A 24746-nucleotide genomic window follows, 5' to 3' on the forward strand; every position below is an offset into this window, starting at 1 on the left:
TCTAAGAATTATGAGACTACAATTTGACAAAATAATGTGCAGACCCACATTTCCATCATAGGACTGCTGGTCAAAGTATAACTATAACCATGATGCTTTCAGCCGTATTATGTGGTGTAAGTTACAGTTGGAATAGTTGTGCAGAGATGGAGGGGCCCTTGGGCCCTCGGATCCCGGCTGTACGCCCCTGCGTATGGTTTACGTATAACTGTCCATCAGTAATGCTGTTAGCTTCCGTTTGACAATAATGCTCTCCAAAACTTTTACAAGCCCACAATGTGCCAGATAGTAAAGGACGTGCAGCGTTTAAGGCGATTACTTCTTGATCCGTGAAGGAGAACAGAACCTTGACGTTTCCGCCCGGTTGCCATGGTGACGGGAACACGCTAATCCGAAAGGGCTTCACTGTGATGACGGACATTTAAAACGTTTTTTTTTTAGTGGAGAGACCCCGATGACTTCTAAACATCTGGACGAAAAATAACGAAACAGTTACTAAGAGAGGGGGGGCGGCGGTGTCGATCAACATCTGTGCGGAGGAGCCGCCCATCGCCTCATAACGGACCAGATTTATACTCGACTACTTATTGATTTAGTGACGGTTAGAACTTTGCGTCGAGTTTCGGCGAACTGGACCACCAACCGTAGAAATCTACCGTTACACGACACACGGGCATCTGAGGATAACGAGTGCGGGATACGTGTAGCAGCAGGTAACACCGGAGAGGAGGAAAGAGCACTGTCTTCTCACAAGGTAAAGTAACCGGATTTACTCCGACATTATGTTCACCGCTGCGGACAGACTGTGACGTCAGCCAGGTGTTTACTGAACTCTACTTCACTTCACAGCTATTTTATACGTTTTCGAGTTTTATGATCTGACTGGGTGCTTCAGACATTTTTGTCGGACGTTGGGCTTAAATCAATATTGAACTTGGAGAAGTTAAATGAAAGAATCACAATATTTACGGAAGTGATTCATGTTAGTCGAATGTCCTACAAAGAAAGCCTAACCCAAAGATTGATGCACTATGTCTAAGTTGACCTATTTGGCTTTACATGTTTGAGTGTGTACGGATGACTTTGTGCAGTAATATTTATGGCTGAACATTTATTCACAAACAACTTATGTAATTTAACTAATTTAACCTGATGCCCATATGTATTACTTAATAACCTAGCTAGAGTCAAGTGAAAGTCTAAGTTGTATTGGTATTATCCCAAATCACAAATGTTATTCTCAGTGTCCAACTTAGATTCTGTGTATGAGTGTGTTTGCTTTCTTTGTTTACATCCTCAAAGTAAAGATTTCATGGTGCTTTCAGGTGTCTGAGGAGATGGTAAGAAATAAAAATATTGGAGGGCTTCCGCATCGCTCTTCCACAGGCAAGACAAAAAAGGCTGGCTCCAAGACCGCAAGCAGCAAGGACCCGACACCTTTAGACGAACCAGCCGACCGCAACATCCCTGCTATTTCTCCAGAGCTCCAGACCACTGACCAAGGTCAGCTGGGTTTTCCAGACAGAGTCTACCTGCTGGCGTCAGTCATCTTCCAGAATAACCATCTGGAAAAGCCTGCTGTCCACCGGTTGGTGAATTATGGCAACGAAAGAGGGCTCCCGTTACCTGAAGTCAAAGACGAGGAGCTGCAGCATACAGCTTATGAGCTGGCCTTCAATACACTTAAATGTGAGTGTTGATTATAGAGTTTTTGGGATTTGTTAAATTACCACCACTATTTATTCATTTCGGGTACATCATCACATTTCAAGTAAAAACATTTTGATTGGCAAACTAACAGCCAGTTTGGTTGAACATGAATAGGCCTGGGGAAGGCACTTGCTAGAATATAATATAGATTGATAGATTATGGGTAAATAGAAGAGCAAAATAATGCTTGACTGAACATGGGGAACCCTGTGTGATGCTACACATCAATCTGGGCCAAAATCTGATGTCTGGGACTAGGGTGGGATCTAGGTGGGTCATGGGAGACTGTCATCGCCATGGTGATAAGGGAGGAGAGGTGATCCGACATCCTGTGCAAGAAGATGGCTGGAATTGATTGAATGCATTCTCAGTGGATGGAGAGGTCAGCCGGCACGAACACTCTTTTGGCCACATATTTGTATTCCTCCTCACAATCTCACTGCTGGAATTTCAAGCCTCAAGCCAACATGTCCCACAATTAATGCAGACGACCTCAACATATCCATCACCACAAGAGAAGCCCCAGCGTTGTTGCCGTAACCTGTATTGGTTTTTTTCAGCTGTAGGTCATATAGTACTTACATCACCAGGTGAAATCGACTCCATTTCCAAGGATAATACCTAGAGGGAATTTAGAGATTATAATGCCACTACATTGTCACCCTTTGTTCTCTATTAGAAGATGCCTTTATAGCCAGGATGAGAAGTTTACTGTTTCTGGTAGTTTGCACAAGAGCCTGAACTTGAGCTCTGCTTAGGGGAAATTATCTTACACGTTTATTAGAAAGACAGATATCTAGTTCACATCCCTCATATCTTACAGTGATTTTCAGCACACGATACAAGCAGAGCAAACTTAAACAAAGAATGAGCTGCAAATGACGACGTTGGCTAGTTTAATGGATTATTTATAGAGATCTGGACTTGATACATAATTCCTGATCTTTACAGGGACCAGGGTCTCATAGAAATAAAGAAGTACGAGTTATCCTGCATCTGAGGTTAATATAAATCCGGTGTTAAATCCATTTCTATTGCTCCAGTTGTAATTGTACAGAACATTGAAAGTATCATTGATACACAAGACGAGCGGCTTGGTACTGATTTGAAACTTTGGTTATAGAAACATGATTGCCAACTTGCCTTGATCCGTATACGTATTCAATTCAATTCAATTCAGTTTATTTGTATAGCCCAATTTCACAAATTACAAATTTGTCTCGGAGTGCTTTACAATCTGTACACATAGACATCCCTGCCCCAAAACCTCACATCGGACCAGGAAAAACTCCCAAATAACCCTTCAGGGGGAAAAAAAGGGAAGAAACCTGGAGGAGAGCAACAGAGGAGGATCCCTCTCCAGGATGGACAGGTGCAATAGATGTAATGTGTACAGAAGGACAGATTTAGAGTTAAAATACATTCAATGAATATGACAGAGTGTATGAATAGTTCATAGTAGGCATATTCCACGATGGAGACCTCCACGATCCATCAGGCAGATGGCGGTGGGGAGGAGGAGTGGGCGGAGTCTCAACAGGACAGTGGCGTAGTCATGAGCAGGAATTCCACGACCCAGACGATCCATCAGGCAGATAGGATCTATGCCGTCTCATAGGGTCCGATGACCCCATGAGACGTAAAGTCAAAAGGACTTCCGGGAGAAAGCAGAGTTAGTAACGTGTGATTGAGAGATGAAAATTCATCCTTAAGGAGAAAAAAGAGGAGATAGGTACTCAGTGCATCCTAAAACGTCCCCCGGCAGCTATAAGCCTATAGCAGCATATCAAGGGGCTGGACCAGGTGAACCTGATTCAGCCCTAACTATAAGCTCTGTCAAAGAGGAAGGTCTTAAGTCTACTCTTAAACGAGGTGACTGTGTCTGCCTCCCGGACTGAAATTGGAAGCTGGTTCCATAAAAGAGGAGCTTGATAACTAAAGGCTCTGGCTCCCATTCTACTTTTTAAGACTCTAGGAACTACAAGTAGTCCCGCATTTAGTGAGCGTAGCTCTCTAGTGGGGCAATATGGTACGACAAGCTCCTTAAGATATGATGGAGCATCACCAATCAAGGCTTTGTAGGTTAAGAGAAGAATTTTAAAAGTGATTCTTGATTTTACTGGGAGCCAGTGCAGAGCAGCTAGTGCAGGAGTGATGTGATCTCTTTTCTTAGTTTTAGTGAGAACACGAGCTGCAGCATTCTGGATCAACTGGAGGGACCTAAGAGATTTATTAGAGCAGCCTGATAATAAGGAGTTGCAGTAATCCAGTCTCGAAATATTGAATACGTATTGAATACGAATTGAATACGAATTGAATACGTATTCAATACGTATTTTGATCACATGATAGATTCCCTCGGGCTGGCTGTGGTGAAATTGGGTGCAGATGAAATGACAGCCTGGAAGCCAATGTTAATCTCTCCGCTTCCTCCTCCCACGAACAGCCTGACTTTTGGTGGAGAAATTGATTTGCTAGTGACACGCGCACACACACACACACACACTCACACACACACACACACACACACACACACACACACACACACACACACACACACACACACTGCTTGCAGTCACACGGACACATTTGTGCACCACCTTGGAATGACTGATCCAAAATTGAGTTTAGGTCAGTTGTTAACTGAAAGAAGAAGTGCTTCAGCAGCAAAAAAATACGCAGAGCAAAATACCAATGAGCTCTGGTATTGATCTTGTGATTCTAACTCTTATCTGCTTAAAACAAAAAAGATGCTCAGTCAGTTCTGCATCGGTTGCTGTGGTTGTCTGTCGATACTAAAACATGGAGTGGGAGTTGGGGATGTTTACCCGAGTGTGGCTTTGACATTTCAAAGACAAAGACGAAGCTGAAGTCGGCCAAATGACAAGCATTAGCAGCCAAATTGTTTTCGTCTTCTCTCTTCTAGCTTGTATTTGATTTCTTTGACCTCTCCCGTCTCTTTAGGAATACTTTTTCTTCTTGTGTTCGTGACTGTCAGCATGATCACTGACCTAGAGACAGTTCATGTTGTCATGGTGTAATTCCTTGTTGACTTCTGTTCTCAAAGTACAGTGCAGAGATTATGAAGTTATATAAATGTATTTTCATATGAATTTGAACTGGTTAAAAAGTAGTTGACCGTGTCGCTGGCCATGGGAACCCCCCCCCCCCCTCCTCTCCCCTCTTTCTTTCTGCTGGCTCCTCCTCTGAGTATTTCTGCCTCATTGTCCATCCTGTGTGGCCGGGCGGCGCCCTGGTCAGATGACTGCGGCTGCTGTCTCCTCTGTGTGCAACTAGAACGGTTCTTTGGGCCACTTGTTGTGAGGCTGGATTTAGAGCATGCAAGAGGGAGAGACAGTCTCTTTTTGTCCTTGGCCACAATCAGAACACCTCGTGTGCTTCAGCAAATATTAAATTGCGCAGGTGCATGCTATGCAAGATAGAGTTGTGCTTTAGTCTAAAGGTAATTGCATAACTCATGGCATTTACCTTTTTTGGCTCTTCCTCTTTTAGATTAATGTGCAGTCGGGCGCACTGCCAAACATTGTGAGACAAAGAACTGTCTGAAGGGAAGTGGAGCCTGCCTTCAGGTCTGGCTCTTTCACTGAGGAGGTGTTTCACTGCAGTCACCATCAGCTCATTGTGTAACACCTGGATGGAGGAGACACACAGCTTCACCACACCTGCATTGGCTACAGGGCCTCCTGCTGGTGGAGGACATATCTCTTTTCATTTCCACCTCTAGTCTGGAGTTCTGATTTCAGAAATTCTGTCTTGTCCCACCAGTACAACCCGAGCACTGTCTGCTGCGTAAAGATGTCAACTGTAAGTGATTTATCGAAGAATTTCCTCTGCGTTTTACTCAACCTGCTGTGTGTGATTTATAGAATGTGCACGACTGTGACCTCGACAGACCTTCACGGTTCCCTCAGGGCTCCGTGCTGCTCTGTGTGCACTGAGTGGTTATCTCCTCTGGGCTTATCAGGCTTTCTGCGGTTATGGCCACTCTTGTAAACCCCATTGACCTGTAAACTGCTATAAATTAGATTGGATGTAATCACATGCAGATGTGTGTGTTTGTCCTGCCTTACACGCTATCCACCCAGCATGCGTTTGGCTGAGACCCAAAGTGAAGATTGGCATGATTTGAGGTGTTGTGAGAAGTTAACAGCAGTGTGTGCGGTTTCCATGTGTCTCAGACGGGCTGGGCTTACCGCCTACCTGCAGCTTAAGAGGTGCGCCTGTCAGGAATAAGAACGACCCGAGAGCGTGTAGTAGACACAAACTGCACAAGCACTTCAACATTAAAACCTCGGGTTTTCACACCTTTACACACATATGCACCTTTTACATTGCTTATCTTCAACAAGACAATGAGCCTTTTTCACACACTAGAAACACAACCATGTGAGGGAAATGATCATTTGGCCTGTTTGCAGTGTGTAACGAGCAACCACTCGACACGCAGAGGGGCTTTGGAAGCAGCTGTTCTTTCATCCTGATATGATGAACTGGAAAGTGTTGCCGGCTGTCTATCTCCCTCATATCTATAAGGAGAGCCCACGGCTCACAGAATGGACTGTAAGGGATAAGTCTGCATATGATGTGTGTATGTCAGGGAGAAAGCATCCTGAGGCTACAGAGAAACAGTTGCTGTCTTCATGATATGACAGCCATGGCACAGGGATAACAGTATAGTATAAACCACACATAGATATTGGGTAGTCGGCTGTCACTACTATATCGGTCATAGTTACCTTTTTCGAGCTACTGTCCAGATCGAATTAAAAAGGTTAAGGAAAATGTTATTGTACACCCCAAGAAGAAAAAAAGACATCTACTAAAAACCGATTAGATGATAGACCCAATTTAAGTTTTGAAATTCATCCTGTGTTTTATCATGTAAAAGTGTAAGATAAGACAATAATGCGTGTCCATCATGTCCCCACTGGATAATTTGAAAGTAACATGTGCTTAATAAAATCAAGAAGATAACAATTCATACAAACGCGATCTGGTCTGCTGTGAATTGCATGTGTGCTATTTGGTTTCACTGATTAGATATAGCCTGTTTATTATTCAAGATGTCGTTAATGTCATCAGTCCTTTGATTACACAGAGACACTCACCACAGACACAATAAATGAAAGAAATGAGGCAAATGAAGAATCAGATTATCTCTAATTAAGCACCAAATAAGCGTTTAATCACGGGAAATTAAACCCTCCATCAAATTGAATTATCATTTCACATTAAATCCCGATCATTTGGGGCGCCTCTAGGAGCCTCTTTTGCTCTTTGTCTTTATCTCTTTTCCCTCATGTTCTCATCATTAGATATGGATTTGTCCTTAGAAGCATATATCTAACCAGCTAATGGAAATGAAGGAGCCTGGACTGGTTTCTAGGGATAATTAGACCTTGTAATAAAAGATGGCTCTAATATGCATCGTTATTACTCAGACACATAATTAGTAATGGAAATCCCCATTATTACTTTTCCATCCGTCTACATAACCCTGTTTTACCATTTCTGTACAGATCAAGAGCTGCTGGAGGACATCATGATCGACAGCTGCTTTGTCCTCACTCAGCCAATGGTAAGTGAGTTACATAGGAGCAATATTCTGAATACAGCAGTAGTTTAAGGAAAGTAAACATGTTGTATCCCTTGGTGTGCCTTGGCGTTATGTGACAGAAAGGAACATCTGTTCCTGTCAACTCGCTGCTGAAAATCTAAATCCTTTTGATGCAGCGAATAGCTCGACTTGAGTTTTGGAGTTTGCCGTGCGATTACTGTTCATAGCTTAGCTTGTGCTGTTCTTCTAAACTCTTTGGCTCACAATCCTTTGGCGGTGCTCTACTCAGTGCTCCAATATTCATGTCCTGCTGTTCCTACTCTTCAAAGGCTACTCATTGTTCTGTTCTCTAGACCTCTAATCAGTAACAGTTATATTTATGTATTACACTGATACTTCTCTTTCTTCAACTCACAAAGCACCTTATGTCTCTACTTTATGTATTATTACTTTTCTCAAGCAAAACTCCCCATTAATTCGTGATGAAAAGAACCACGCCAGTGTGTTTGGATGCTGTGGCGTCTGAGTGTATTCTCTACAGTGTCTATATGTCCGAGAACCAATGTGCTGAAAGTTATCAGTGACATTAAGGCTGCGAAGTCGTAAGAATGAATAGAATATACACTTTTATTAATCCCCAAGGGGAAATTAGTTCTCTGCATTTAACCCATCCTTAGTTATTAAGGAGCAGTGGGCTGCGCGAAGAAGCCCGGAAACTGGGGGGGGGGGCAAGCTTTGCTGCTCACGACACTTGCACTTGGGGAGAGCGGGGAGGCGGACACAACCCCACAACCTTGCGGTTGCCTCACCCCCCACTGAGCTAAGAACGACTTTCAGCACAGCTGTGTACCAGCGGCTGTCGATGAACCCTCTGCCACCTCAATGGAAAGGTATCCTCTGGAGGAGATTGGCGTGCACTTTTGCCCTACTTTTATGACCCCACATAAAATAAGCTGTGGAGAGAGGATGGTGTTCTAGCTGCTTCTCTTAACTGTCTGGATGGTGATGATGAAGAACGAAAATGAAGTTAAGAATTGTGAATAAGATTGTGAATATCAGAAAACTGAGCTGTCATTGAATGTACAGATTGTAGACAACCAATGTCTACTTCAGAGGGCGCACACATAATAGAGACACAATAATAATGTTTGTCTGAAGAAAATCCTCCCACCTCCACACACACACACACACACACACACACACACACACACACACACACACACACACACACACACACACACACACACACACACACACACACACACACACACACACACACACACACACACACACACACACACACACACACACACACACACACACACTGTAGCCTTGTGAAACATGGCCCTGGGTGAAATGAATGGTTCTCCCTATGTGTTGGTGGCAGGTCGTTACTCTGCATCCAGACAATGACGCCCAGACACAATGAGAAAGTCTTTAGAGCTCACTCTTACCTCCTTTTACACTGCTGGCATCTGTAAAGTTCAACCTTGGTAGAGAGAATAGGCGGCCTAGAAAAGAGGGGGGGTACATGTGGGTCTTGGGAAAACTTTCAAATTAACTTATAGTTATACTTGCATGCTTAAAGAGCCTGAGGTGGATTTGATCAGACTAGAGAGAGAAAATGAAGCTAAAATCCTGCGGAGGATTGAAATGAATGACATTATAGATCTGAGGCAAGCATATTAGGGTCACCGCCACGTTAAACATAAAATATGCCCCAAAAAGGAGCCATTTGAAATGTCCGCTATATCTAGAATCTTCTTAATAATAGTTTACATAGTAGTTGGCTCTGTCTAATGTTAAAAATCAACATGGTATTAACTGAGAATAAATCAACACAATTAAATGTATGTATTACTTTATCTATAACACTCATCTGATATTTAACTCATATTCCTTGATTAGATTTAACCTTTGCATCCAGCATTACACATTAACACTATAGTAGTATTTTCAAATCCAGCTTATTGTCATACAATTAGTCGTAGTATAAGTAAAGTAAGAGGCACATTGCTGATGTCATAAACCTGCATCTGACTCCGCAGCAGGCATGTTTACCGTAGGTCTATTTCCCACCATGGGAGGCGGTTGCCAGGAAACTTAGTTACTGGGAATTTCCTCACACCAGAGGGTTTAACCTTGGTAAAGGTCAAGTGGAACTTGAGGTAGAGACGCCGAGGTCGAGTGCCACAGCCTGTTTCCGAGACTGACCTTTTCAAAAAAGGAAATTAAAAGCCTGTGGAATGAATAATGAGCACTGGCTAATTTGCGAGCTGCAGAATAAACCCTTGTAGCGCTCCAGCTTCTCGGCCCATTAGCCCAGTGGTGAGGATGTTGCTGCGGTGGAACACCATCTGTCACTAATGCGGCTGGTGCCCTCCCACCCTCAGGGACAGAAAGGTGGAGAGTGAAAAAAAGAGAGAGAGAGAGGATAGAGAACTGAATGGATAGAGGTACTTGTAGAGGAGGGGAGGTAGAGACATTACTCTTATGTTTGTTCTGTGTTTAACCCTCCTGATACCTTCACATTTACTAACATATTTTACCCTCGGGGTCAATTTGACCCCAGCAATTAAAACCTCTCGAAAATTATTAGAATTAATATTGTTTCCCAAGTTTAAGTGTGAGGTACTTTATGTTTGTTTGTTGACTACCTAAATAGCCCTTTAAATATATAAAAAAGTTGACATTTCTTATATGTTTGACACAGTGAAAAACAGCCTGGGGTCAAATTGACCCCAAGGAACACCGACATTAAACATTGAATGGGGTCAAATTGACCCGAAAGGTAACAGGAGGGTTAAATAAGTGGCAGCAGTGGGTTCATGGCAGGACATCCTTGAGCTACTGTATATGTGTGTGTGTGTGTGTGTGTAATTTAGTCTTGACTACATATACATTGTATCACTGCACTGCACCCCTCATTAGGTTAACAAAACATCGACAGTGCACTACAACCAAATGTCTGGTTTCATGTACATTCTGGATTTGTCCCACATGCAGATGATCTTTGAAGCAAAAGCATTCACTAATTAAAGCTTGTGTCTCAGCCATGTTCATCAACATTATCATTTTGTCGCTTCTTTTTTCTTTTTCTTGTTAAAACAGAAGTCCCCAATTAACTGTACCTTTTGTTCTCATGCTCCAGCCAGATGATCAGATGAGCCTCGTTGCCGTCATACTCTATGACTTCCAGGACAGAAAGTTCCTCCCACGAGAACGCCATGGGGAGGAGGAGATTGTACAGGAAGTTAAAGATGTGGAGAGCTACCTCCTCAGGTCAGGAATGGAAATACAACAAGAAGAAAAAAGAAAAGGTGGATTTATAAAAGGGAATACAAATTAAATATAGAAGAGGTTTCTTTTGTTGTATGTAGGTCGAAAACCAAGCTGGCTGCCTCTCTGGCGCGCTGCAGAATCAAACACAATCTCTTGTCCATTGACTATATCCTGCCAGAGAGTGTGAAGAGGAAGCAGGAGAGATCAAGCAGCCTTCCACTTTACACATGGGTCAACACACTGAAGAGCAGGTTAGTTAAGCACACAAGCAAACACCACTCACTCTGAAGCAGATGACGTACACCTGTACATGAACACAGGAATGCACTGTAAGCTAATTTACACACACACACACACACACACACACACACACACACACACACACACACGTACATCTACACACAGACCTTTAACTTGGGGTGCAGCCAAATGTTTTATAGGCTTGGTGCCTTGCTGACATCCAATTAAACCACTGGACCAGGTGTGTGTGTGTGTGTGTGTGTGTGTGTGTGTGTGTGTGCTCTTGCAGGCGCCCTGACAGGCTGATTCAGTTAGGTGTAAATCCTGCTCCTGTGGACAGATTCAATCAGCAACAACCCTCAGCAAGCTCTAAGACTGTAAAGGTCACCTGTTGCGACTAGTGGTCTGTGTGTGTGTGTGTGTGTGTGCGCAAGTGTGTGGTTGTGTGTATCTTAATGGCTTTTACAGCACATTTTACAATTATAGTAAATTTGAAAGGCCACATAACAATCGTACACACTATTATAATCTATGATGACAGTCTTCCTCTTTATCCCACCTCTTACCTTCTTCCCTCCTTCATACCTTGCCTTGGGCATTCTCTAATCTGCTCTCCTCTCTCCTAGTCTCGATGAGGTCCAAAGTGTCCTGAAGAGTGCGGGCTTCTCGCAGGTGAATTCGATTGGACAGCTGGAGGGCCAGACCTTCTGCCAGGATTCCCACTGTGGGGATATACTGGTATTCCCTGCTCAGCTGAAAGCTCAGCTGAACACCACCGAGCTGCTGAGAGACCACACACTCATCATCCAGGTACAAGCTTCACAGAGAAAGGAGGTTTCTGACATGAGCATCCCCCTCCCCCACACACTTGGATAAGGTTCGATCTTCTCTGATATTTATGATTTCACTTTGGTAATGCACATGCTGAAATTGCTTATAAAACTGAGTTCCCTTATGCCAACTAAGATTAGTCTTGCCTGATACAAATATTTCACATCAGTTCTTCTCATCTAGCTACCATACTTCACTTTAAGACCATAAATAATCCTTCAGTCTGGGAGGGGGAGAGCAGTTTAATCATTTAATTTCTACTCCATTAAATTCAAGCTGCCAAGCAAACTGTAAGCAGCACAGCACCACAACACAATTAAATTGTATTTTGCAGCCAAATTCAATCAAATATTCAACACCGCTGCCTAATTAATCACCTCTCTCTCTCTTTACATGTTATGATTCTCCATCACAGCTTCTCCTAGTTTCTTTCTTTTCAAATGTCCTTGTTCTTCTCTACCCTGGTTTGTCTTTCCTGACAAACCCTGTAAATCTGAATATCAACTAGAGAAACTCAAGCCAGCCCAGTGATTCCACAGGGACACGTTCGGCACTATTTCCAGAGGGGACCCCATTGATTGAAGGACATATTCGTTGTAATCTCACTGCACTGTTATTCTTTCTCTCTTTTCCTTCTGTGCTTCTTCTCCTCCTCTCGCCTCTCTTCACTACCTGCTTGTAACAGCTGCTCCAAACCTCTCCTCTCTCATCTATTCCCATCTCAATTCTATTTACCGTCATCAAACAGTGCTTTTCCTCCTATTTTCTCTTATCTTAGTGTGTGTCTCATCAGTTTGCACAGCGTGGTGCAGAAACCTGTACCTAGAAATCTTATATCGAAGTCTGTCTCTTTGTTAAACTAATGCTTTCACTAAATGTGTCTGCAGGATAAAATTTGCAGCCTGGGCCCAAATGCAGTGTGCTCCCTGCTTCCAGAGGAAGGAGATGCTCTTATGTTGGGCTGCTTCTCTGGCTTCACCGTAGCCCACACTGCCTCTCTTATTGCAGAGAAACACAAAGCCAACAGCAACGTTCAGCCAACAGTCTACGTTTGTGTCAGTGATCGTACAGACGCTCAGAGGGAGGAGCTGCAGCAGGCCGTCACCGCCATGGGCTCCAAGAGTAGGCATTAAAGGGATGTGACCATGCATGGAGACAAAAGAGTCAGAGGAAACAGCAGTCTATTTACTGTCTTTGTTTTAATGACACCATAGGCTATGTTTGTTTTCGTCTGTCTTTACTTCAATCCACTATTTTTTCTAACTGACTGCTCTTTATTTGAGTAAATAGCTTTCTAAATGTAACTATTTCAGTAAAGTGAAGGGATTAAGTACATGTAGCAAAGCTTACATTTTTATTATTGCAAAAGACGCCTTCAGGCAGGGTATTTTTCCACAAAGAAATAAAACAGGACATTGTGAGTAGACTTTAATCATTGAGCAAATGTATATTTGTGATTAAAGAGGGTATAATTGAACTCAATGTGCTCAGATGTGACGCTGATACCAGAGGACTTCCAGTCTTTGGACAGCAGAGACAAGCGACTCCAGAAGTTGCGTGTCATCCTGTTGACTCCCAAGTGTTCTGTGTCTGCAGTCAGCAATCCGGTTGAATTCATACTGCATGAGAAAGGAGGTAAATAGCGATCTGTGAGGATTTCAGAATGACATGTTATGATCTAGTGTACGTTAAGCCTCAGGTATACATTCAAGAACAAAAACACGGACATTTTCCTCGCCGCAAAAACAAGATATTCTCAAAAGTCCGCCCATCCATATAGAGAAAACGTTCTGCACAGAACCCTTGCGAGGGGCTGTGTCTCACGGTGTCTCTGGCCGCGTGGACACTCGCAATCCTTGCTAAAAAGTCAGTTTGAAAAATAGGGAGGTAAATGTTTTGGAGCAGCAATGCTAGTTTAGGTTTAGAGGAAAAAATACTTTATTACTTCCTTTTGTCTGTGCTTGAACAAAATATGAAGCTTTACTATTAAATTATTTATACAACTTTTTCTTTGCCGATAACATTTTAAAGATACTTATTTATGATCCACCCATGACCCTCTCATAGGCTGCATATATGAACTGTAAGAATAGTTCAAGACCTTGGGTCCAGTTGCTGCAGGAAATTCAGGATCCAATAGTTTAAAGTTTAACAATATTTAATGGCAAAGATGATAGACAATTTCGCTCACAAATTCGTGGAGTTGGACTGAGGCGGAGGCCACAGACTCTCTCCTGGGCCCCATGAAGGCCTCTCCGGAGACAGGGAACTGTCTGTCCGCTTCAAGCCCAGTTTAACTGAAGCTCCATCACAAAGACTTCGGTAGTTGGTCCCTGCAAAAAGAGTTCGCACCTCTGGGTTAGTACCTATTGGCTGATTCAAACAATGCTGGCATTCTGTCCGCTGTGCTAATTATTCAAGATGGCGGGGTCAAACGTTACAGTTCCGGTCAAGGAGCAGAAGGTCCTTCAGAATAAGATAAAATCAGATCCTGCCTTGAAAATAAGGGTAATGTCTCAGGTTTCAAACGGCATTCATTTCATGCAACATATCATGGTACACATTATCACATGTGTCATTACATACAGTTACAACAATAACAAAGTGTATTTCTCTTATGCTTCACAATACATCCATCTTAATATTCTACCTAATATTCCCTATTTATAATATCTGTATGTATTAATTAAAGACATATGACTTCCTTGTTCACATGTGCATGTACATAAAATCTACTCCAACTCAACAGAACCCTTGAACACAACTGTCAAAGCAAGCCGTTCCACCTGCTTTTGTGGATGTCATTGACATAAGAGTTCCTTATGTAAAACCCATACTTATGCACAGCCCACTGTCAACAGAACAGCTGATGAAACAGAGATGATGCTCTTTCTCAGACACAGAACTGCTGCAGGACTTATCCCAGAGCTCCATAGCCCGGAGCAAACTGGAAGCTCTGGTAGCCCAGCAGAGGAAAGATATCGATCACGCCTTGAAGTGTGAGTGTTGAACCACCTGCTCTCATGCTGACACACACACACACACACACACACACACACACACACACACACACACACACACACACACACACACACACACACACACACACACACACACACACACACACACACACACACACACACACACACACACACAGCATATTAACTCACCTATCTGACACAATAAATCTTTAACTTACTAAATATCTAATCTTGTATGGCATCAGGCTGAAGCCTGTGGTATTCCGAGGAGATTGTCTGAGTGTTAATTAGGAATGCAGATTTCTCTGCGTCGGTCATCCACAGTCCCCTGCAGGATTCCTTGCATAGTTTAAACAAGTGATTAGCAAATTATCTTCTGTATTGTTTCAATTCTATACAACTGGATATGGCAGAGGAACCTTGCGAAGTTAGATCATTATTCTATACTATGCAAGTGCCACGGTTCCATCTGCAGTCGATGCTTTCCTCCTCAGTCGTATGTGAGTCTGCCTTGTGCTGCTCAGTGCTTCTCTTTCTGTGTTGCTCTGGGTTATGTTCATCGAGCAGTTGGAGTCTTTCTGTTAGAGGCAGAGAAAACCAGCCCCTCTAATCACATTGCCATCCATCAGGCCTCTTTTACATTTTTGCCAGTGTAGATACTTTTTAATATGACTAATATATAATCTTGGGTGTGCATCGAGCTTTTGGGCTTGAGTCAATGGTCTCGTTTTACAGACTCTCGCATAGACAGTAATCACACAGACATGTACAAACACAACTCTACAGCCCGTCATGTCCCAGCTGTGTCTGAATGACAAATGCTGCGGCCTCCGTCTTCTTCTTCCTCAGTTGCGCTTTCTTGAAGCAATTTTTCACATTTGTTTGGAGCTGATTTGGCACGTGTCGGAGCAGGTTTTATTTATAGCAGCTTGGCGTTAATTGTTTCTGTCTGTCTATAATTAGTGAGAAAGAAAGAAATCAAAGCTCAAATGAAGGAAATCAAACCGATAGCTTCACAAATCTACAAGCCAGCAGCAGTAGAATGAAATGAGCCATGTAAAGTTAACTAATTAATATTCAAGGACCCATTTCTTCAAAGGGAGCGCTTGATGAGGAGGACCACTTGGTTTGAATAATCACATTTAATTGTCATAAAATGAGAGGAAGAAACTTTTGACTGAATGTTTGTGTGCCTGTCTAAGTTCCTGCTTTAATTGAACATGAAATGAGTTTGTTGTTTCAGATTGGGGCAATAATCAATTCAATTCAATTCAGTTTATTTTATATAGCCCAATATCACAAATTACAAATTTGCCTCAGTGGACTTTAAAATCTGTACACATACGACATCCCTGTCCCAGGACCTCACATCGGAGCTGAAAAATCTCCCAAGAAATGTAAAAAAACACTTTCATGGGGAAAAAAGGGAAGAAATCTCCCCGGATGGACAGAAGCAATATATGTCATGTGTACAGAAGGAATCATTACAGAGTTACAACACAATCAATGAGTATGACAAATTGTATGAATAGTTCGTGGTAGGCCCACGATCCAGAAAGGGTGGTTCGGAGGGAGGGGCGCATCAGCACGGCCATGACAGGAGGCCGGCTAACCAGGCAGGAGGCATCAGACCCGGCCAGGTCCAATGGACCCTATGAGACGTGGAGTCACAAGGACTCCGGGGAAGAAGCAGAGTTAGTAATGTGTGATGGAGAGATGGAAATTCATCCATAAGTAGAGAGAGACGAGAAGATAGGTGCTCAGTGTATCCTAAAACATCCCCCAGCAGCCTATAAGCCGAGCAGCATATCTCGGGGCTGGACCTGATTCAGCCCGAACTATAAGCATGATCAAAGAGGAAAGTCTTCAGTCACCTTAAAGTAGGTGACTGTGTCTGGCTCCCGGACTGAAGGTGAAAGCTGGTTCCACTTTAAATATTTCTATACTTCAGCTCTGCGTTAATGTCTTGGTATTATGTGTCACATATTATTTCAGATGTATCTACATTTAAAAAGGCAATATAATATGATAAAATTGCGACACACAGAGGTTATACTATTTACATAGACTGTTGATACAATGCACACGTGTTTTTGTATAGTCTCTAAGGTTTTGGCAGTGGTGTACTCGACATGTTCATCATACAAAGAGGAGAATGAGGAGGTGGTGAGCAGAGCCCTGGAGCAAGCCAAGGCCGGCTCGGAGCAGGAGGGGGAACCAAAACAATCAAACTTCAGGTCAGCCTCCGGTCTGTGTACCTCAGTGCCCTGGTGCCCTCTCTGCATCTGTACTGTCTTTCTCTGTCTGTTTGCCTCACCGTCTGTCAGCCTGCTCGGTTGTTTGTCTGTTTCCCTTCAGACAGGCTTCTGTCAAAGTTTCAGCACGCCTCAGTCTGGAACTGAAGGAGAAAAGATAGTCAAAGGTGCTCTTTTATTTCTCTAAATGCTGTCAAAAGGCCAGGAAAAAACCTTTTCAGACAGCTTCTATCCTCACAGACATTCTGTATATTTTTGGAATAGTGTTTTTGTTTGTGTGTGTGTGAGAACTTGAGACATGAAGTTTACCATTCATGTAGACCTTCTTGAATTTAGCTGGCCTGGTGTGCTGCTGATGCCTCTGGCTACCATAAATAAAGCACAAGTAATTGGTTTGGATCCCACCAATAACATAACTTGTGGATTTACTTTCATTCACTTTTTTAATTTGCGTTGCTCATTCAGTTTCAATTCAATTCAGTTTATTTGTATAGCCCATTTTCACAAATTAGAAATAAGTCTCAGAGTGCTTTACAATCTGCACATATAGACATCCCTGTCCCAAAACCTCACATCGGATAACAAACAACCCTTCCACAAGGAAAAAAAGGGAAGAAACCTTCAGGAGAGCAACAGAGGAGGATCCCTCTCCAAGATGGACAGGTGTAATAGATGTAATGTGTATAGAAGGAATCATTACTGTATACACAAATTAAAACACAGTAACAAAACAATCAATGAATATGGCAGAGTGTATGAATAGTTGGTAGTAAGCATATTCCTCGATCCAAACCTCCACGATTCATCAGGCAGATGGAGGTAGAGAGGAGGAGTGGGCGGAGTCTCAGCAGGGCCATGGCATCGTTGGTAGTAGGCATATTCCACGATCCAGACCTCGATGATCCATCAGGCAGATAAGATCAATGACGTCAAAAGGACTCCGGGGAGAAAGCAGAGTTAGTAATGTGCAATAGAGATAAAATTCATCCGTTAGGAGAGAGAAAAGAGGAGATAGGTGCTCAGTGTATCCTAAACGTCCCCCAGCAGCTATAAGCCTATAGCAGCATATCAAGGGGCTGGACCTGGTGAACCTGATTCAGCCCTAACTATAAGCTCTGTCAAAGAGGAAAGTCTTAAGTCTACTCTTAAATGAGGTGACTGTGTCTGCCTCCCTGTGATTCTTGATTTTACTGGGAGCCAGTGCAGAGCAGCTAGTGCAGGAGTGATGTGATCTCTTTTCTTAGTTTTAGTGAGAATACAAGCTGCAGCATTCTGGATCAACTGGAGGGACCTAAGAGATTTATTAGAGCAGCCTGATAATAAGGAGTTGCAGTAATCCAGTCTAGAAGTAACGAATGCGTGAACCAATTTTTCTGCATCTTTTTAAGACAAGATGTGCCTGATTTTTTAAATATTACGTAGATGAAAGAATGCAGTCCTTGAGATTTGCTTTACGTGGGAGTTAAAGGACAAGTCCCGATCAAAGATAACGCCAAGATTCTTTACAGTGGTGTTGGATGCCAGGGCAATGCCGTCTACAGAAACCACATCACCAGATAATTGATCTCTGAGGTGCTCAGGGCCAATTAAAATTATTTCAGTTTTGTCAGTTTAACATCAAGAAGTTGCAGGTCATCCATGTTTTTATGTCTTTAAGACATGCTTGAATTTTACTTAGTTGGTTGGTTTCCTCTGGTTTGATCGATAGATATAGTTGAGTATCATCTGCATAGCAATGAAAGTTTATGGAGTGTTTCCTGATAATATTGCCCAAAGGAAGCATGTATAAGGTAAATAAAATTGGCCCAACCACAGAACCTTGTGGAACTCCATGATTAACGTTGGTGGTCATCTAGGCATCATCGTTTACAAATACAAACTGAGATCGATCTGATAAATAGGATTTAAACCAACTTAGTGCCGTGCCTGAAATGCCAATCGACTGCTCCAGTCTCTGTAATAGGATGTCATGGTCAATGGTGTCAAACTACTACTTGATGAGTCCCTCATGTTTTTCTGAATATGTGTGTTTTATCCAGGCTTACCACAGCGCCGTTCAGCATGCCTGACCAGGCCGAGGGTCCAACCAAAACACACCCCTTCTTCATGTTGGAGCCTTCAGAACAGAGCAATGGCTGCTTCCTGGCTGTTCTCAGCAGAGAGGTCAGCAAACAGAAACATCACAGAGCAAAGCTTTGGTTAACTCTCAAAGAATTGCAAAGGACGTCATCAAAATCAGCAATATTCAAGGTCACTGTGTCCTCACGTCAACCCGTTTTTGTAAACACTATGTAGCAGTCACACCTCGAGGGGCTTTCATTACATTTGGCACAAATATTAACTGACATTTACTGACTAGATCTTGATGGTCAGAGGTCAAGCTCACCTTGACCTCTGACCATCGGGGGGGAGAAATTCTCCCTGAAGGGGGAAGGTAAGTTGGGAACAGGGCTACTGAAATTGAGATCAGGTCAAAATGAGCATCACAGGCAGAATTAAGGTCAGCGAGAAGAAATGAGAATGTTGGGTCACAAATGCAGGTTTCTGTTTTAAATCTGCAACCAGAAAGAAAGTGTGAGATGAAGGAGCAGGACATGACGAGATGAGTGGGAATGAATGCTGAAATGGGAAAAAATAAGCTGAAGGAATAGAAATCAGGTAAGTCAGAATGAGATGAAAGGACAAGGGAAGTGAAAGGGTCGCCAGTACAAGCTGCAGAGAGAGCAGGGAGAGAGCAACCTCTTGGATTTCACTCCCCAAAGAAGAACACAGGGAGGAATCCGTCTTTTTTGTGTGAAAACGTTTGTGAATTACACTTGGAAGAGTCTTTTAATTTATTTCACTTTATTGTGGCAATGTGTGTTTTTCCCCACGTCCTCATAATCCACAACATTTTACGACACACTCCCTAACATTATGAAGTCTGCTCTGATGCTTACGATTCCAGTGCAGGGTTATTAAGGCGTTTTACCACCACCGGGTGTGACGGCGTGCTCTGGTGTCTGTTCCTCTCTGTCCATACGTCAGCTTTTATACCTCCACTGATAGGAATTAAAAGCTAATCAAAGTGCTGTAATGGTGCCTCATACAGGACTTTTTCTCCCCAACTCCAATAAACTCAGCTAATCAAAAGTTATTGTGGCACTCGGAAAAGCACCATAAAAATAGCAATTATATAAGTGTTTGAATGCTGTCTGGCTTAAATCGACACAAATCACAGTGGCCTCCAAAAAAGTTCTTTATAAAACCATGTAATGTGATTTTTGCCTAATTTCCAGAGCACAGATCACAGGAGGACTTTTCTCTAAAAGTCCCCAACCTCTGAAGGAAAACTTGGACAGTATTATTATGGGATTTAAAACCACTTTGACTTGGTTTTGGTGATTGTTTATGGTCCGTTTAATGCATGTGGGTGTCGTAGTCAAGATATATTAGACGTCACGATCTTGGACGTAAGCATTGAAACAGAATGGGGTTCAGCTCTCCGTGTGCTGGAGCAGCTAAATTTGTCAGGAAGGAAATGAGAGATTTACAGAGTATGGCATAGTTGTTTAGGGCTGATGGATAGGAAGTGAGATTAACAGGGGTGAGTGGGAAGAAAGGGTCGCAAGAGAGAGTGTCTGTTGAATAATTCAGCGCCCCCTGTCTGCATGAGTTAGCATCAATGAAGTCCACCAAAGACTGCTTACAGTGATGCTTCTGAAGCATGTTTACCTGTGTGCACAGAGTGTATCAACACAAATCACAACATGCACATGTGCAACATGCCCTTTCACATATTACAGACCACATACCGGTTGACGTAGAATTTCAAAAAATGTGTCCAAACATATACATACATATTTGCATTAAAGTACAAGCAAGCACTTAAAAGCAAAATACACACATGCACCCACCCAGGCGGCATGTCCCTGTTGTGTATCTGTGCTTGTGAATAATTCAGGTGTTGAGGAGAGCAGTGGGCTGCTGTGAGACAGCAGTTGACCCTCCAGTCAGCAGCAAGGACATGGTGGCTCTCTCCTCCTCTTTCCTTTTACCAATATTACATTTGGTGTCCAGCAAAGGGCCATCCATCCATTCTTTCTCTTTTTTGGTATAGTAAACAGTATAGCAGACAGATGTGTTTTTAACATATGTTTTCACCCTGAGAATTATTCAGTAATGTCTTCCAAAATAACAGCTATGCTTTGTCACTTCTCAACAGCCCGAGCCAGAGATCAAAGAGGAACCACATGAAGTGATTGTCAGGGCAAATGCCAAAGGCATACTGGACCGGATCGGCTCCAGCCAGCTAACCAGAAAAGAGCAACGACAAGCCGACAGGATGACACAAACAACCCAGGCCCGCACCTCTCAGCCCCATCTCTCTGCCACAATATATTCCAGAAGCCAAGAGATCGTGGGCAGCCACAGCACGACTGTGTGTGGTCGTCCAGAATTTACTAACAGGCGGCAGTCATCACAAGGTGCGCATGAATACTCAAGCCCTACATCTTAATCCATTTGGATGTGGTAACAGGAACATGCAGCTGATTAAAAGAGACATATTGGTAACATTTCTTATTTGCTATCTTGATTAGTTAGAATCTTTGCAGGATTGTCAGCACTCTCCTGTCTGTCTGTTAAATAGTGAAGGTACAGACAGCTACTGCGAAGGAAAGCTCACCATCTCTTGGCTGTAGTTTAATTTTTACACAAATAGAAGAGGTTTCAATCCTCTCATTTATTCTGGCAAGAAACCAATAAATACATTCTTCTTCCAAAATCTCAAACTATTCTTTTAAGATGTTGGCAAAGAGAAGTAGCAAGAAATAGTTTAGTTTGAACAGAAGTAGTTCAGCATGTAATGTCTTGTACTGTTATTCCTCATCCTCTTTTTTCAATATCTTCTGTCCAAAAATATGCTCCTCCTCCTCCATATCATTGTTTTTGTCCTTCAGGAAAAGCCAAAGCGATGCAGATGCAGGCCTCAAAGGACAGCGTGCACAGCTCCTTCCCTTCCTCAAAACCACAAAGCAATGCACCCAAGAAAAGCATCACCCCTGTGTTATACACTCCCCCGACACCTCCTCTTCCTACCCCCCCGGCCCGTCCCCGCAGAGCTCGTCAAGAGGCGCCGAAGCCTGTGGTGCTCGTCCTGCCCCGCGTTCACTTCCCCAACTTCTTCCCCCCTCAGCTCAGCCGAACAGGATCCGGCCCAAACTTCGACTCCATGTGGAGGCCCCCAGCTCAAAGCGGTGGCCAATATAAATAAAAAAGAAGTTTGAACTCTCAATCTAACACCAACGTATTTGAAGTATTTTTCATCTGCCAAATTACAGAGCATATACAAGAAGTCACCTTAAATGCTTCTAGAGCCACCATTACGTCATTATTGAAGTGTCTTCATGTGCCATAAAGAGAAGCCGTGCCACATAATCTAATCCCCTGCATCGGGGCTGGACCAATTCAATGTCATGACATGATGACGAGCTACGTTACGTTCTCCTGACTTGCAAAATTAAAGGAAATTCAAGAAGCTTTTTTTTTTGGTAATGCATTTATTGTCACAACAGATTACATTTACATGGTGTAGAGATGAGTGAAGAACAGAACTGGAATGAGTTACAACATCGTTGGTTTTGTGTGTGTGTCTGTGTGTGTGTCTGCATTTTCTTTTTTTCATTTCGGTCAGACTGCCTTCACAGAGTTCATGTGGAGTGCAGGCTGTGGACATGAGCCATAGGAGCAGAGTTAAAGGCTTTAATAGCAGTGACGGCAGACTTTTTTTTCCTCTTTTTACTGCTCTATGTGCGTTTTTGTGTGCGTGTGTGTATTTTGTTTGTGAGTGGGAGTAGACTGGTTGGTTTACGGCAGAAGATAAAATATAGTTAACCTTACTGTAGCACCGATTGGATCTTTTCCATGCTGTCCAACACTTTTGTATTCCACTGTTCATATCGAGTCCCTAACATCGGCCAGTTGAAGCCTGGGATTGGAATTTCTTGCTAACACATAAATCTTGGGTGTATGCATAAAGATTCCTGAGGAAATTGTAAAGTTTGAACATAGGCAATGTAACATTCTTTAGCTTTTAAACTCAGTTTTTTCTATAATCTATGCAAAACAATGTACAATCTTAACAAATTAAAAGTTTCAAAATACATTAAAAACGGTTACCTTTCTTTTGCTGATCTACTCATCCATCGAGAAACACAATGTAAAAATCTGACGGACAATAATCCCTAATTGTGATTCTGTAAATGGGGTAGTGAGTACATGTTATTCTGGTATGGGTCAGAAACAGGCCAGGTTGTTTTGTGCCAGTGTAAATGCAGTCATGGTCATGTTGAGATGACTTGTGCTAAGAGCCTCTATTCTTTGTGTGTTCACCACTTCTAACTGAGACCCTTATCAACGCATCAACATAAAACATATCTCATCAAGAAAACATGCAAAACAAAGCCCACATCTCTCCCATTTTCTGTCACCAACACTTCATCTCTCCCTCATATCTACACGTTGTGTGCCCGACATTCTCTCTTCCTACACACAATCATTTACTTACACTTTTTCTGACAATCACTTCATTCACCTTCAAAGGAGATGTTAGCTTTGAGCCTGTTACAAGTCTGGCACACATCAAGGTGATGCCATTCGGTGGGAGGGAGCGAGTTGGCAGCTCTTGTCTTTCTGGTCTTGCTTTCTTTTCTTATTCACCTGTTAAAATCCCACGACAGCCAGTCAACGCCTTTTCTGTCCTGGAAGGCTCCAGCAGCTTGTCACAGTGCTCCGATTGCTGATGATGGTTTTTACAGGAAGGGACCGAGCATGAAAGTAAAAAGTAAACCAATGAGTGGTTCCTAATACCAGATTGTTAACAGAACAGTCTCTTTTTCTTCTGGGTTTTCCTGAATTCTGTCTGTAGAGTGCTTGATGAAATAACCGATCCAGCCCAGAAATCCACATACAATGGAGCCTGCTGGTGGTTTCCACTAACAGCAGCTTTCAAAGGTCAAAGATCAACCAGTGCTACCAGATTTTCCATTCATGAAAGCCATGAGTTTTTCCTGTAATTTTTTTACATTTATCATCAGGCCTACTGGAGAATCGCTCTTCTTCCCTTCATGTCGGTGTTTGTTAACATATATGTACATCGTTGGTTACCATGGCTGGTACTGATTAGGTGTTGCTGTGGCGATAGTGTGTGAGTGGCGTCCAGCAGCGGCTGGGGGAGGGTGCTGTGGTCACTCGTGGCGGTCATTGCTAGGGGAGTTCAGACGGCTGTTTCTTGGTTTTCAGATTGTCTATGAGAGACAGGACTCCACGTTTCACGCTGGTGGTCACCCGGCGGGTCACCGAGTCCGCAGAGGGTGAGGAAGAGGAGCACGCCCGTTGGGAGGGAGGCCGTGCCACCAGACACTTCTGGTACCGCAGCTGAGGAAGAGGAGCACATGGGGATTTAAGTTCCGATCATTTGAGTTTGATTAAAAACAATATGCAAGATGTATTTTACCCGCAATTTCGAGTTCATTTATGAAAGGAATAGTTGAACAATAAATTCAAGGTATTCACTTAGTCGCTGTTTTGCTGAGATGAGAAGCTTGATATCAGAAAATAATATTATATTGAATAATGTCCTAAAAAATGTTTAAAAACATAATAAAAAATAAATAAAATTCTTTATACTATATTATGACCTTTTTTTATACATATTTTACCATAAAAAAGTATAGTATTTAACTTAAAATCCCACCTAATGCATTGTTGAAGTCGGTGGAATTTTGACTACTTTTAATAAACTGGAGGCAGAGCTTGAGAACACTAGTTTTACCTTTAAAGACAAAACTGTTTAATATTAATTTCACAATGGTGACAATACATGTCTAA

General features: G+C 42.7%; 2 protein-coding genes across 6 annotated transcripts in view; one reads left to right on the top strand and one right to left on the bottom strand.

Moving 5' to 3' along the window:
- Positions 1-514: 514 nt before the first annotated feature.
- LOC130209717 (putative methyltransferase NSUN7) lies at positions 515-22400 on the top strand. Of its 2 annotated transcripts, XM_056439516.1 has the most exons (13): positions 515-754; positions 1326-1689; positions 7251-7309; positions 10440-10570; positions 10669-10821; positions 11437-11620; positions 12529-12763; positions 13133-13276; positions 14539-14640; positions 16724-16859; positions 18917-19040; positions 21082-21343; positions 21818-22400. In XM_056439516.1, the coding sequence occupies exons 2-13, from the start codon at positions 1338-1340 to the stop codon at positions 22129-22131; spliced, it is 2196 nt and encodes a 731-aa protein (XP_056295491.1). In that variant the 5' UTR covers positions 515-754; positions 1326-1337; the 3' UTR covers positions 22132-22400. The 2 variants fall into 2 exon arrangements, with proteins under 2 accessions (XP_056295491.1, XP_056295492.1); XM_056439517.1 differs by lacking the exons at positions 515-754; positions 1326-1689 and adding an exon at positions 5354-5535.
- The window catches only part of LOC130209715 (amyloid beta precursor protein binding family B member 2), a 33711-nt gene continuing 31362 nt past the window's right edge, over positions 22398-24746 (bottom strand). For all 4 annotated transcript variants that reach the window (XM_056439511.1, XM_056439512.1, XM_056439513.1 and 1 more), the window contains one exon: positions 22398-24293. In XM_056439511.1, coding sequence (XP_056295486.1) covers positions 24123-24293 — 171 coding nt within the window. In that variant the 3' untranslated portion in view covers positions 22398-24122. The remainder of the gene's footprint in view (positions 24294-24746) is intronic.

The sequence above is a fragment of the Pseudoliparis swirei genome, chromosome 19 (assembly GCF_029220125.1).
Source record: "Pseudoliparis swirei isolate HS2019 ecotype Mariana Trench chromosome 19, NWPU_hadal_v1, whole genome shotgun sequence".
NCBI classification, from domain to species: domain Eukaryota; kingdom Metazoa; phylum Chordata; class Actinopteri; order Perciformes; family Liparidae; genus Pseudoliparis; species Pseudoliparis swirei.